This window comes from Hermetia illucens, chromosome 2 (assembly GCF_905115235.1).
Source record: "Hermetia illucens chromosome 2, iHerIll2.2.curated.20191125, whole genome shotgun sequence".
Taxonomy (NCBI): domain Eukaryota; kingdom Metazoa; phylum Arthropoda; class Insecta; order Diptera; family Stratiomyidae; genus Hermetia; species Hermetia illucens.
Window position 1 is genome coordinate 126,699,492 of NC_051850.1, and position 14,873 is coordinate 126,714,364.

Sequence of the window (14,873 nt, forward strand, 5' to 3'; positions counted from 1 at the left end):
AATCGGTCTCCCTCCAGCGCTTCTCTTGTAACGCTGTGATATCAGCCTTATATTGGAACAATAAGCTTGTCAACGGCTGTTGGTTTTGCGTTTAAACAGTTTCTTTGGATCTACTTTTTTAAGGTCTTGTTTTACAAACAAAACCTTATTAAAATTGGTTTAATGTCTGTTTGTCTGCCTGCTCCTCTGTTTTTCTGTCGCCTGGTTGTCGCTCCTACTGTCTATCCGTCTGTCTAATGCACTCACTTTTCTCAGAAATATAAATAGAAAATTTGGTGAAATGATTAAAGCTTGTGAACTCAAACGCACATAGTAAAGGACATCGTTCTACGATGCCTTCAAAGGGGAAACTATAAAAGGGCTCAATACGAACGCTCCGAAGCAGATTTTAATTTCGATAACAGTTGCGGAGGGGGCAGGGGGAATAGGAAGATAAAAAGCGCTCGCTCATTTTAGGTTCCCATTCTCAAAAACTACCGCGCCAGAAAATTAGAAAAAATATTTTTGTGAAATGTATATGATAATTGGTGGTGGTGGACTCAGCTGGTCAGAATTTCTGTTCCCACTTTTCTCGATCATAGGTCTGGCCCTTATGGAGTTGAGAGGGTTTCAATTCACCATATAGCATATTAAGCCATTGTTGCTTCGGTCAGCCTTTTGGTTGTTTCCATTGACCTCAATGTTTGGACGAATTTAACCTAATGAGCTCTAACTATCGTGAATTACACGACTATACCATCTAAGGCGCCATACCGATTGTGGATGTTCTCATTTTGAATGTGATCATAGTATGTTACCCGACTAATCCCACGCAACATCATCGTTTTCATTATCCCGAGGTGCTGTTTGTTGCCTTTGATAGTTGGTCAGCACTCGGAACCTTAGAGAATAACAGGGCGTTTTGCACTGGGGTAAAGTTTGAATTTGAAACGTTCGTTAATGCGTCGATCACAAACAAACCACCACTTTATACAAGTTGCGTTGTTGCGTGACGCAATTTCATAGTGTAGTTCATCGTTAGTCTATATTGAGATACTTAAATTGTTTAGTTGTGGCAAGTTTGTTGTCCCTGGCGTGTGATAGTGCCTCTTTCATTGAGGTTGATCGTTAAGACTCTGTTTTATCCAGTCCATTTTTGGGCAAGTTACTTGGGACTAGCTTCGTTATGAGGTACCAAGAAAACATCTGTGTATGATATGTAGGCCTCAAACTACTCTGCATCTTGATATCTGAAGAAATAAAGTTAATAATAGAATGTCTGTATATTTTCTAAAATTACTGCAGGTTATAACATACTGGAAAGTTGGTGGAAATCCTACTAATATTAACAAAGTTATAATAGGTCGAAGGCCTGCTTTGACTTTGATATTACTGCCTCTAGGATATAAAATATCAGTATGCCTCTTAGAAAAATGTCAGCATCTCATTGAATCATCGTGCACCAAAATATTTTTACATAAAAACAAGGGGAAATCGGAAGCTAGGCGCTTCAGGCATGAAACGTTTTGTATATTTTTCTTTTATAAAGAGATTTGAGTGTGTATTCGTCCCATTAGTATGTAGCACATAATGTTGCATATATTATGTAAAAATATCCACTTTCAAGTGATATTGACATTCAAAGTCTTGAATTTGCACAGAAGCGCCAGTTTTTGACCTATTATAAAGTTGTTATTAATAGTGCGATTTTCATCAAATTTGGTAGTATCATGCTCTATGCTATAGCCTGCATTGCTGCAATTTCGTGATTCTAGGAGGAACTTAAGGGTATTTTCCTGTCAATTACTAAAAATTATAGTAATGTACTATTATTAACTTTATTTGAACAGGTATCGGTATGGAAGGTATTTCGGCGCTTAGGCACCATACAGTGGCAGCCTCTCGACTTTTTTCAGATTTTTCGGTTAAGTAGTTTCTGAGAATGGGATCGTTAAAGAAATGATCACTTTCAACTTCCCTCACTCCCCACCTTTCCAACAAATGTCAAAACTAAGACCAGCTTCGAAAAGTACTAAACGAGACCTTTTATTTGATAACCACATGGCTATATTTGGTGAAAAGAAAATTTACACTCCCCTTTTGCATGTATGGGGACGCCCCCTTAACTTCAACGTAAAAGGATGTAACTCACTATATGCGCGAGCGTTCACAGTTCCCACCTTTCTACCAAATTTGGTACAACCTACAACCGCTACAACACTCTCCGAGAAAAATGCGTGTGACGGACAGACAAACAGACAGTCTACCGATTTTAATAAGGTTTTGTGTTTACATAAAACCTTAAAAAGCGTAAAAACTTTCATACTTGGAACGCAAACTTTTTGTTTCTCACTTGTTTTTGTTTCCAGCAATTTAAAAAAGTTGTTTTATTGGGTTCAATTGTGATCGTTTCAACTTGTTTATTGATGTATTATGTAATCCGGGAAGGTCAACATTCTGCAAAACATTTATATCTGGTTGTTAAAAGCAATTATCCACAAATTTTGTCACGATAATGCATGTAAAAGCTTATAATATCCACCTTTCACGATTTATCGTGCCACTGTTATATCACTGCCTCAAAATACCATTTCGTAATTGACTAGACGACTTTCTTTACTATTTAAATTGAAAATATTCCAAACAACCAAATATTTTCCTTAAGGCTTCGAGCAAGAAAGCACAATGAAGATTGTCCCTTTGTTCATAATTATTTCGCTATGTTATTTGGCGGAGACTAGTATGGGAAGCTCCGTCAAATCGTCAGTTAGTCTATTCCTACCTGGTATGCTTGGTGGTTCGACTTCTAGCAGTAGCTCCAGTAGTAGCAGTTCTGGCGGTGGTGGTGGTGACGGTGGTAGTGGAGGGGGTGGCGGTGGAGGCGGCGGTGGTTCTGATGGCGATAGCGGCGATTCAGGTGGTCCCGGCAATCTACAGGACCTCCTAGTTGCGCTGTTGAAGCAACTTCAGCAATTACTTATGTCACTTTTAGGATGAAACACGTGGAATATAAATATCTCCATTTTATCAAAGTATTTCATAAATAGAAGTATATTGTATTCTGGATGCAAGGATTTTATTGCTTTTGTATAGTTATCAAATAAATGTTATCTTCCATAGAAAATTGTTATTTCTCTGTTTGCGTCAGTATCCATTTGTGTAAGAAATATATTGTCTCTCCACAAGCAACAGAAAATATGGGTTGGGCATACTAAAAATGTTAGTTAGGAGCACACTAGATGTTTCATATTTTATTTTCATGTGTCCTAAATGTTGTTGACGATTATATTTTTGTTGTTGGATAAGATAGATCACTGGCCTTGTAACGCATCAGCTCATATTCTCAATTATCACACACGAAGCTTAATATATTTAGATCTAGATGTAGTACTTTTTTTTATATAATAGAAAGAAAAGTTTGGAATGTGAAATTCGATAGTAATACTTTCTAATTTCCTGCAGACTGAAGATACGGACCAGGCAGATAGTGGTAACCGCAGTAGATCTGATGCTTCATCCCCTTCAACTCGGCGTAATTCCATAGAGGATAATGCGGCTGTTGGACAGGTAATATTTTTAAGGTTTTGTGTGAAACAAAACCTTATTAGAATGGTGACGGTGTCTGTCTGTCCGTCTGTCTGTCTGTCTGTCTGTCTGTCTGTCTGTCTGTCTGTCTGTCTGTCTGTCACACCCGATTTATTCGGAAACGGCTAGACCGATTGTCACGAAAATTGGTGAGAGTATGTAATCTGGTGATCCCTTTACATGCAGTAAGTGGCGCCATCTTGCGTTAAGTTTAAGGGGGGGCTCTCCGTACATGTGAATGGAGGGTGCAATTTTTTTTTTCACAGAATATAGCCAAGTAGGGTATCAAATGAAAGGTCTCAATTAGTACTTTTCGAATCTGGTTCAATATTTGATATTAGGTGAAACATAGGGGAGTAAGGGTTGAAAATATGACCCACAAAAAGTGTAACAGGTCTCGTTCTCAGAACCTATCCAACCGAAAAATCTGGGAAAAATCACAGTGGTGCATCTCTACGAAATCTAGGCCTCAAAATATATCCGGTTCCGATATCTGCACAAATAAAGTTAATAATAGTATATTTCCACATTTTAGAAATTTACCCGGCACCCCTCCTTATGTTCATCCCAGAAATACAAAATTTGGCATGAGTGTAACGAAGAATATAATGCACAGTTTGGACAAGTTTGAAGAAAATCCAACTATTATTAACAAAGTTATTGGGGGTGAAACTTTACAATTTTTTGTGAATTTCATGCACTCTACAACCCGCATGACGTCATCATCACATATCAATTCGTCAATACCACAACGAAATGAATTCTTATGAATTGGGTCGCAGACAATTATTTTGTTTTAGTTTTTTAGTTATTTGTCAACCACACATGTGTATATGTAGGTATATAATGTATGCGTGCTAATGAACTTTGCGGCTAGTGCCTAATTCAGATAGATATAAGACGTAAATCGGAAATATGGGTACGATAAATTTAGATACGTGCATATATGTGTACAGCAGGTATTAGGCAGTTTGTTTGTTTAGGGTGAGCGTGATATCTATGGCTCTAATATGTACGTATGTCTCGTAGTTTGGAAAAATATGAAGGATTATGTTGGATTTGTGGCTATATACGGACAGAGAAATGTGCGTCTCTTACATAAGATGAACACAAAACCTTTATACCCGAAGCGCGAGCTTCCGGTATTCCGACTTGTTTTATTATTGAAAGGTTATGTTATAAGCAAAAGCACTGGTATCGACAGAATGTTGAAAAAAGACCCTATTTATTTCAAATTTGTGAAATATAAAAAAAGTATGTCTCATGTTTAACATACTCCTTTGTGGAGAATAGTTTATCCGCAAAATCTCTTTTTCCCTAACACTGTTCAAGTGTTGAGCCTACAGAAGTGGGATAGCACAACGCCAAACACAACCATCTATGACCAATCCGAATTCGGAGCAATGAAGTCGAAAGACTTATTTTCAACGAACTCGTAGTTGGACGTTAATCGCTTTAAATCGGTTAAAAGAGATCGCTTATTTTCGATTCTTTAGGTGAATTCTAACATCTTCCTTGTTCGAATGAAATAAACTTACAGGGCGATTTATTGATGGGTTCTCGTGAAAACCGTTTTATTATCCATACAGATTTTACCAATCATTACTGAAAATTATTCGTTTTTAGATTGTATTCCTATAGCAATTTTGAGAATCGAGTACCACTTTTTTTGGTATATGGACCTGTCGTTTTGGGCTAAGCACCCAAATAATAACATGCAATTTTGTCCAGTACAGAGACAACTTATCAGACGTTGTGTCACCTCTGTCCTCGGAATAACATGACTGAAAGTGGCTCCACATTTGAGAATTATTTGTATTTCTGTTTTCTTCTTTTTCTTCAGCCTTTGTCTCATTCACAAGCGGGGTCGCCTCGTCGTGATCGGTTTCGCAATTTGGCTCTATCGAATGCCTGATCTGGGTGCAATCTCGAGGCTTTCAAATCCCCATCTAGCGTATCAAGCCATCGTTGTTTAGGTCTGCCTTTTGGTCGTTTACCATCGACTTCAATGTCCAGACCAATCTTGGTAAGAGAATTCTCGTTTGCACGAATTGCGTGACCATACCATCGAAGACGCCTCTCTCGCAACTTTTCCACGATTGATGCAACCCCATAACGATCGCGAATATCCTCATTTCGGATGTGATCTAAACGTGTGACGTCACTAGTCCAACGTAGCATCTTCGTCTCCATTACCGCAAGACGCCGTTCATTGTCTTTTATAGTTGGCCACATTCAGAACCATAGAGAGCGACTGGACGGACGACATTGCGGTAAATTTTAGATTTGAGACTTTCGTTGATACGTCGATCACAAAGAACACCAGTTGTGGAAAGCCACTTCATCCAGGTTGCGTTAATGCGTGAAGCAATTTCATAACGCAGTTCTCCATTGGCTGATAGCGTTGATTTGAGGTATTTAAATCGCTCAGTTCTGGGCAGATCACTGCCGCTGACAGTGATTGTGCCTGTTTCATGGGGATCGGTCATTAAAAATTCAGTTTTGTTTAAGTTCAATCTGTTGCATGAGACGATCATTTCATTTTTGAACAAGTTGCTCGAGATCATTTTTGCTATCAGATGCTAGGAAAACATCATCTGCAGTGTGTACGGCGCTGGATGTTGGATATCTCGTGTGACGGTGTCCATAACAAGAACAAAGAGGAGTGGTGAGAGGGTGCTTCCTTGATGAACACCAACAGAGAACGAAGCGGTTTTGATACACCCGCCATACTTCGAACTTTACTGTTCGGATCGTGTTAGAGCAATTGAACCCAGCGCACGAGTTCGTCTGGCACGAAGTGTTGTCGTAAAGCATACCAGATGAGTTTGTGTAGTACACGGTCAAACGCTTTCTCTAGATCCAGAAAGGCAATGTAAAGAGGACGATGCTTCTCACGGTGTTTCTCCATGAGTAACCAGTACCATAGTAAAATACTTTGCATTTAATTTCAACGATTCAAAAGATACTTAATCTATATCACGTTATTATTGAATAAACATTTCTAATTTTATAAATAATTGAAAATACTAATAATTTCTATTCGTTTTTGTCTAAATTCAGTCCGGAAGCAATCCAGAAGTTGGTTTACCGCCTGGCTGGTCAATGCAGGTAGCACCAAATGGCCGAACTTTCTTCATAGACCATAACGAACGGAAAACTTCATGGGTAGATCCACGTACGGGACGCGCCAGTCCAATGCCAAATCAAATAAAACGTGGAGTAGAAGATGATTTGGGACCCTTGCCTGAAGGATGGGAAGAACGTGTTCATACAGATGGCAGAGTTTTTTACATAGACCATAGTATGTTTTACCAGAAATGCATATATTTTTTTAGAGAATTTACTAAAGTTATAAAATTTTAGATACTAGAACAACTCAATGGGAAGATCCTAGATTATCAAATCCTAATATTGCCGGTCAAGCAGTACCTTATTCTAGAGACTATAAACAAAAATACGAATATTTTAAGAGTCAGCTTAGAAAGCCAGTAGGTGACACTGCACTTCTAACAGACTTGATTAACTTATGTTCCGATATTTTCAGACAAATGTACCTAATAAATTCGAAATTAAGGTTCGACGAGTATCTATTCTTGAAGATTCTTATAGAATAATAAATTCAGTCACGAAAACTGATTTGTTGAAGACAAAGTTGTGGATAGAGTTCGAGGGTGAAACTGGTTTAGGTAAATATTTTCAAATGTTATTCAATATTGCGGATTGCTATTAATGGCTGTTTCCACTTAATTTGATTCTTACAGATTATGGTGGCCTTGCCAGAGAATGGTTTTTCCTTCTCTCCAAAGAAATGTTCAATCCATACTATGGTCTATTTGAGTATTCAGCGATGGATAATTATACACTACAGATAAATCCGTTCAGCGGCTTATGCAATGAAGAGCATCTTAGCTATTTCAAGTAAGTTTGATTTGGTATTTATTTTATATATTCCTGTTTTGCTTAAGACGGTTGATTTGCTTTATTCGTGATGTTGAAGGATTCGTACGCCTGTTACACTCTAGTATCAAGTAAGGAAAAATATAACCACAGCTACGCGCCATCGGTTGCGGTTAACTGAAATGCCCTTCAGCTCCCTTCACACTTTCCTGAGATTCCAGATTTTGGATAAGGCAGCGATAGCGGATCTAGCGCTGTAGATGTGTCAAGCGTCATTCAGTTCGGTGCCACCATCGGCAGAGACAACTGCAGGTGCAGCGATAAATAACTTTGCGGGGAGGCCATCAAGTCCAACGGCTTTACTACGTTTCAGTGCATTGGTGATCGAAATGTTCTCTTCTGCTTGGAGGAAGTCTGTATCCGCATGTTCCGGTGACTAGCCATTTCTTCCACAAGATCGGAACGTCACCGGATGTGATAGGGTTAAGAATCGTAGTGAAGTGTCCTTTACACCTCTTCAGTTGCTCGTCATCATAGATGAGAAGTCGACCGTCAACGTCCTTTACAAGACCATCGAAAAATTTGTTACCACATACAACTACTTTCGTGATATGGTATACACTTCTTTCCTGACCATCGTAGTAGCCAATTCCCTTTTGTCACATCGCACACTTCATTGAACTTCCCGAGATTTCGCGCGGTATCAGAATTCGAGCGCATCACGTTCGTCATCGCTCGCAGCGGTCAATTAAGCTTTCAACGCCTTCCGTTGATTGATCCGCTTCACGACTCCGCAGTCAATCAGGTATTCTGACGCCAATTCGATACGTGGCTGACGATCTACATGGCCCCCGAGAAAAGAGCATTTTTAATGATAGCCCAATGCTCATGCTGTCCGATCAGCAAGGTAGTATCTCTTTTGTTGATCGACAGTTGGATCATTCAAGTATCCGTTATTAATCTTGGGGTGACGCAGCTCTCCAACCCTGAGAGAAGTAGCGGACGCAAGTGCACTTAAGCGAAGATTATAGATGGTGAAAGCTTTTGTGGCCGTTGTCAACGCCTCTGTTGTTACGCACATCCAAGAGACAATTCTTAAATATAGTGCTGATCGCAAAGTGGTCAATCTGGTTGCTCGTACGGTGTCGGTCAGTTGACCTTATAGCAGCCTTTGTGATCGAACAATGTGCCACAAATGACGAGGCGGTGGAAACTGGAGAAATCCACAAACCTCTCACCGTTATCGTTATGGTCGCCAAGACCATGCTTCCCCATTACATGTTCGAGCTTGGAGTTGTCAGAGCCCCACCATAGCTTTCAGATCACCCATCATCACGATCACCATGTCACCTTTAGGAAGCCTCCTCTGAACTGCCCTTAATTGTTGGTAGAGAGCATCCTTCTCCACTACATGGAAGTCTCCGTTGGTGCGTAGAATTGTACAATTGTGATGCTTCTTAATTTGGACTATAATGTCTCAAGCCCAGGTAATGGAGGAGGGTTTGAAGCAACGTACTCTGTACTATCCTCAGTAAAACAAAAATGAGATAAATAGAGTTTAGTTGGAGTTATTCCACTATGCTAAATCCTACCTGAGCCCTCTTGGCGACAGGTCCCACGACAGGCCAACCAAGAAAATGCATACAATGTCTTTACAAACATAATGGTCGTATTGAGTCATCGAGCCGACCCTGCTTGTGAACGGTACAAAGGCTGAAGAAAAAGAAGAATGTAATAAATTATAGGTAATTAAAATTACTTATAAAATATATTATAAAATTTAAATTTATTATTAAATTATTGAACATATTTATTATTCTTAATATTACTCGGCGGACTGACCTCGAAAAACAATTTTCGCTGTCAAAAATTGTTTTTCGATGTCGTGGCCAACTTGGTTCCCACTTAAGTGCGTGTGACACTTAAGTTGCTCGTTCCGCCACAATACTCCACCCCCAGCAAGGGCGGTTTCAGCGAGGAACCAGACGCACGGCCCCCTCAATCCGCTGTCGCAAGTCAAAGCGGATACGTCGCGCGCCTCTCGCTCTGGTCGTGTTTTCTTGCTGGAGAACGGGCTTTAGTCGAGTCAAGGTTTTTGTGGTGGGGGCACGTTAGTCGCGGTTTAAGCGTGGCGACTTCAGTTTTGGCATTGCGTCCTTGAGCAGGCGCAACATACCAGTATGGTTGAGTATGTCGAGAACAAGGTCGCTGGGGAGTCTCAAATTCTTTCCGTATACCAACTCCGCGGGACTTCCACCAAATTCTTTGCGATTGGCTGTTCGAAGGCCAAAAAGAACGACTAGTAGGACCTGCGACCAAGAGGCCTCGTCTTGAGCCATTATAGTGGCCTTCAGTGTCCTGTACCACCTTTTGAACATCCCATTGGACCACGGGTGGTAACCGGTTGTCTGGTGGCGCTTAAAGCCGAGGAGTTTGCCCAAATCTGAGAAAAAGGAGGACTCAAACTGCATTCCCTGGTCGGTGGTTACAATTGCCGGCCCTCCAAAGTGTGGAATCCATTCTCGATAGAGGTATTGCCTCAGGCCATCGCGTGAATCTATCGATGATTGTGAGGCAATACCTGAAACCGTGCGTGTCTCGCAAAGGGTCAATGATGTCGAGGTGAATCGTGTGGAAACGCTTGGTAGACCGAGGGAAGCCTCCTACCTCTTTCCTCACATGTATCAAAAATTAATGTCCTTGTTCATGGACGGCCAGAAATATTTTGGGGTGACTAACCGATTCCTTGTCCGAATGTCTGGGTGTGCTAGATCGTGAACGGCGTGAATTACTTCCTCTCGGAAATTGGTCAAACTATATGGCTTTGGTCCCTTGTCTGAGATCTTGCAGTATACACTAGATGTGGAGCCGAAGATAGGAAACTCCTTGAGTGTATATGTGGAGTTGGTTATTCAAGCTCTGAAGAATTGTGTCGTCCTTCTGCGTCTCGATGATTGCCGGAAAATCGACGGTGGCGGCGGTCTTGACCTCTGCAACATGTGACAAAGCGTCTGCAACCACGTTATCTTTGCCAGACACGTGTTGAATGTCAGAAGTGAACTGGTTGATAAAGCTCAAGTGTTGAAGTTGGTGAGGGGACGGTTTGTCGGGCTTTTGTTTTAAAGCAAAAGTGAATATGTTATGGTCCGTGAATAATGTGAACGGCCTGCCTTCAAGAGAATACGGGAAGTATTTAATTGCAAGGTACGTGGCGAGTACTCATGATCATAAATTCTGTAGTTTCGTTGAGCAGGATTGAGCTGTTTGGGGAAAAAGTTCAACAGCTGCCAGATTTGATTTACTTTTTGGTGAAGAGCAACACCTAAGACAATGTCTGAGGCATCGACGAATACGGCTAGAGGTGCATCTTGCTGAAGGAATGTCAGAAGTGTACCATCCATCTGGAAACCACACAATCAGACGGGAGTCTTTGGTTTTCGGCGCAGACAAGAAGGCGTTAAGGATCGATTGATCGTGGGCGACCTTGGGCAAGAAACGACGATAGAAGTTTAGCATGCCCAAGAACCTTCTCAGATCCTTAACAGTTTTCGGAAACGGGAAGCTCGAAATCGCTTACACCTTGACTGTGTCCAGTTGGATGCCTTCAGGGATAATCAGGTGGTCGAAGAATCTCACCTGCGATTATAGAAATTTGCATTTCTCAATGTTAATAACTAGACCGGCCTCAAAGCGACGTTGAAAAATGCACTCGAGGTGCTCTAAATGCTCGGACTCAGAGGAAGACGCGACTAGAACATTATCCAAATATACTAAACAGAAGTTGAGCTTTCGTAGCGCAGAGTGGATGAAGTTTCGAAAGGTTTGCGCCGCGTTGCGCAGTTCAAAAGTCATCGTAGTGAACTTGAAGAGTCCGAAAGGTGTGCATATTGCCCTTTTCGGAATGTTTTCGGGAGCTACAGGGATTTGACGGTATGCCTTGGCTAAGTCCAAGGCCAAGAAAATACGGCAGCTTGCGATAGAGCGCGCAAAGTCGTGGATGAGTGGTGTGGGGTAGCGGTTTGGAATGGTCTGCGGATTCAGATGTCTGTAGTTGCTGCAAGGTCTCCATTCGCCATTGGGTTTAGGGACGATGTGAACTGGCGAAGACCAACAACTGCGTGAAGGTCAGAGAATATCCTGCTTAAGAAGTTCTTCGATTTTTTTCCGCGCAACTGGCAGCTTCTGCGGTGATAATGGACGCACCTTAGAGAAAAATGGAGAGCCGGTAGTGTTGATGTATGTGGTGCTGAACATCATGCTTAACCAGCTCAGAGACTACGGCCGGTGATGATGTTTCGGTATTTTTGAAGAAGTATATGAATACGTACGTCAGCAACGCCTTCAAAAACAATGGTAAGAGTGGTAGGTGAGCAGGATGAGATTTTTCCTCATAACCTAAGAGAAGTTGTGGGACTTGTTATGAATATCCACTAGCAAACCATAGTGGTACAGGAAATCCTCGCTTAAGACTGGTATACTGATATCCGCGATTACGAAGCGCCAAGAAAACGTTCGTTGGCTGTCGCGGTTGCTTACCGATCGATTGTGCTTGCGCGGACTCTGATTGCGGTGCAGGTTCTTAATTGGATATAGGCATGAGAACTGCACCTTTCTTCAAAACTTTAATTATTTACGGGTAAATTTTCCTCGAAAAATTCCTAGCTAACACGTAAGTTGTTCGTTCCGCCACACAGTTAGAAGTGTGTTAGAAACTGGCCCCCAGGTGAAGAGCCCCATCATCTCACTTCGTTCAGGCTGGGAATGTTCAGCTTATATTGCTGGAATTCCCGCTCAAGTTTGAGAAAGCGAGTGTTCTGAGAACCCTCGCTACTGTTGTCACATTCCAGAAACCAATCAATGTCCGCTTTCCATAGCCAAAGATCAGTCCCTATTCGAGGCGTTGTTGACATTTCGATAGCAATAAAGTTTCAAAATTTACCGCTTTTAGACGCCTATTATGACAAGCAGGGCAGACTTTGATTGTATTTTTAGGCCCCAATTTATAGAGCGGAAATATTTCAAATATTTCTCATATTAAGCGAAATAGCAAAACCATATATAGGAAAAATTTTCTTTTTCAGGTTTATAGGTCGCGTAGCCGGCATGGCTGTTTATCACGGCAAACTACTAGACGGTAAGCTAAATTAGTTCATTCCCTCACACGTTTATAATTACACCATTGAAATGTGTATTCCTCAGCTTTCTTTATTCGTCCATTCTACAAAATGATGTTGCAAAAGCCAATTGATTTAAAGGACATGGAGGCTGTTGATACTGAATACTACAATTCACTTTTGTGGATTCGTGAAAATGATCCAAGTGAACTAATGTTAACGTTTTGTGTAGACGAAGAGACTTTTGGTCATACAAGCCAAAGAGAACTGAAACCGAATGGTGCTAATATTGAAGTAACAAACGAGAATAAAGACGAATATATTAAGTAATTATTTCTGGACTTATAGAGTCCTCGCAAAAGCTAATCATTCGTTTCTTATCCTAACAGACTAGTCATCGAATGGCGTTTTGTATCACGGGTTAAAGACCAAATGTCCGCCTTCCTAGAAGGATTTGGTTCCATAATTCCTCTTAACTTACTAAAGATATTCGACGCAAATGAATTGGAATTGCTTATGTGTGGCATTCAGAACATTGATGTGAAAGATTGGCGGGATAACACCCTATACAAAGGGGACTATCATAGAAATCACATCGTTATACAATGGCTATGGCGGGTGAGATAATATTTTGCACGTTTGTTTTTGAAGATTTCGTGATGCTATTTTTATTTTTCTTAGGCTGTATTGTCATTTTCGAATGAAATGCGCTCACGTTTGCTTCAGTTTGTAACGGGCACATCTAGGGTGCCTATGAATGGTTTCAAGGAGTTATATGGCTCAAGTGGACCGCAAATGTTCACTATCGAGAAGTGGGGAACACCTGACAACTACCCGAGGGCTCATACATGGTAAGCAATAATTATTGCATTTTTAAATATATTTTTAGTGTGCTCAAAACACTTTCCTTTGTATATTCCCTCGATGTAATTTTGAATTTCTTCTCATTTTTTCTATAGCTTTAATAGATTAGACTTGCCACCCTATGAAAGCTACATGCAACTCAAGGATAAATTAATCAAAGCCATCGAAGGTAGTCAAGGCTTTGCCGGAGTCGATTAAAACCTGTACCCCAAGAATGATCAAAGCCATTCATCCATCGATATCTGCAGCTTTTCTTCGAAAGTACTTACTGCGAAGTGTGTTTATAGAGAGAATCATATAAATCATAACGTATTTCGACTAACGCGAAGTAAATATATTTTCTATTCGAACGCGACTTCTCAGACAAATCCTATCAATATACGGAATTTTATAACCCCGAGACCCCAGAGAAAGAAGATTGCTGTACGATCAGTCACAAGTGATAACGTTTTTGCGAGCATTGGCCCTGCCCTTGTTGTTTGTTACATTCCACTATGTTAAATAGTTAAAGCCATTTTAAAACAATTTTAATAATAATTAAAACAAGTGGATTCAACTTTTAAGAATTTAATAACAGCTCCTTGGATGCCCTAAGTTATAATTTCAAAGTAGTAGCAAGAATTATGAACGCATTCACAGTTGTTCGTAATGCAAAACCCCATTTTCTATTTATATGTAAAAACTAACTTTAGGTCTTTCACATATTTCACTATTTCAGTACAATGTACATAAAAACACAGAAGACTTGAGCGATATCAAATGTGCTAGGAAAAGAACAAAAGGAAACGTTTTTGGCTAGGAAATTTTGAATTTAGTTTTCTTACACGAATATTAGATATACATTGGCTGAAATTGTAAACTGTTATTTATTTATAATTAGAGAATTCCCCTTTAAGTGAACACGTAATTGTATGATTGCTCTATTTTTATTATTATTCATTTCAATTATGGTATATATCAATTGTATTACGTTTTTATAACATAAACCTTATTAATATAGAAGAAGGAGACCAGCATATGTATATCTGATTGTATTGTTCCACTCTTTTCATTATTTCTGGTATGAACTTTTCATTTTTGAAATTGTAAGGAAAATTGTATATTAAAGTAGGAAGTGATGAGAAAAGAGTATATATTTTTCCAAAAAAAAAATCGTAAATATAGCCCTATATTATTATAAATAAAGAGAATTATTGTCATTCTTAACCAGTGTTTTCAGTAGTTCCCTGATCCGCAGATAAATCTTCAGTTCTTAGGTGTGTATCTTCATTCTGTTTGATTCTTTTTGTAACATGTCGTTTGATTTATTCCTTCTGTATCAGTTCTCCGAGGCCGGAAGTTCATTCGTCTTGGTGGTTAGTATAGCGGGGAGATTAAGAAGGCGGTGTTCTGAGGGTTGTCGCTGTGGGAGCTATCTTATGATGATGATGC

General features: G+C 40.1%; 1 protein-coding gene across 8 annotated transcripts in view; it reads left to right on the forward strand.

Annotated features, from left to right (window-relative positions):
• LOC119647424 (E3 ubiquitin-protein ligase Nedd-4) overlaps positions 1-14,648 on the forward strand; it is a 176,152-nt gene extending 161,504 nt beyond the window's left edge. For all 8 annotated transcript variants that reach the window (XM_038048324.1, XM_038048326.1, XM_038048323.1 and 5 more), the window contains 10 exons: positions 3,442-3,546; positions 6,628-6,868; positions 6,931-7,055; positions 7,112-7,253; positions 7,329-7,485; positions 12,546-12,598; positions 12,664-12,904; positions 12,968-13,196; positions 13,260-13,429; positions 13,538-14,648. In XM_038048324.1, coding sequence (XP_037904252.1) covers positions 3,442-3,546; positions 6,628-6,868; positions 6,931-7,055; positions 7,112-7,253; positions 7,329-7,485; positions 12,546-12,598; positions 12,664-12,904; positions 12,968-13,196; positions 13,260-13,429; positions 13,538-13,640 — 1,566 coding nt within the window. In that variant the 3' untranslated portion in view covers positions 13,641-14,648. The remainder of the gene's footprint in view (positions 1-3,441; positions 3,547-6,627; positions 6,869-6,930; positions 7,056-7,111; positions 7,254-7,328; positions 7,486-12,545; positions 12,599-12,663; positions 12,905-12,967; positions 13,197-13,259; positions 13,430-13,537) is intronic.
• Positions 14,649-14,873: the final 225 nt, after the last annotated feature.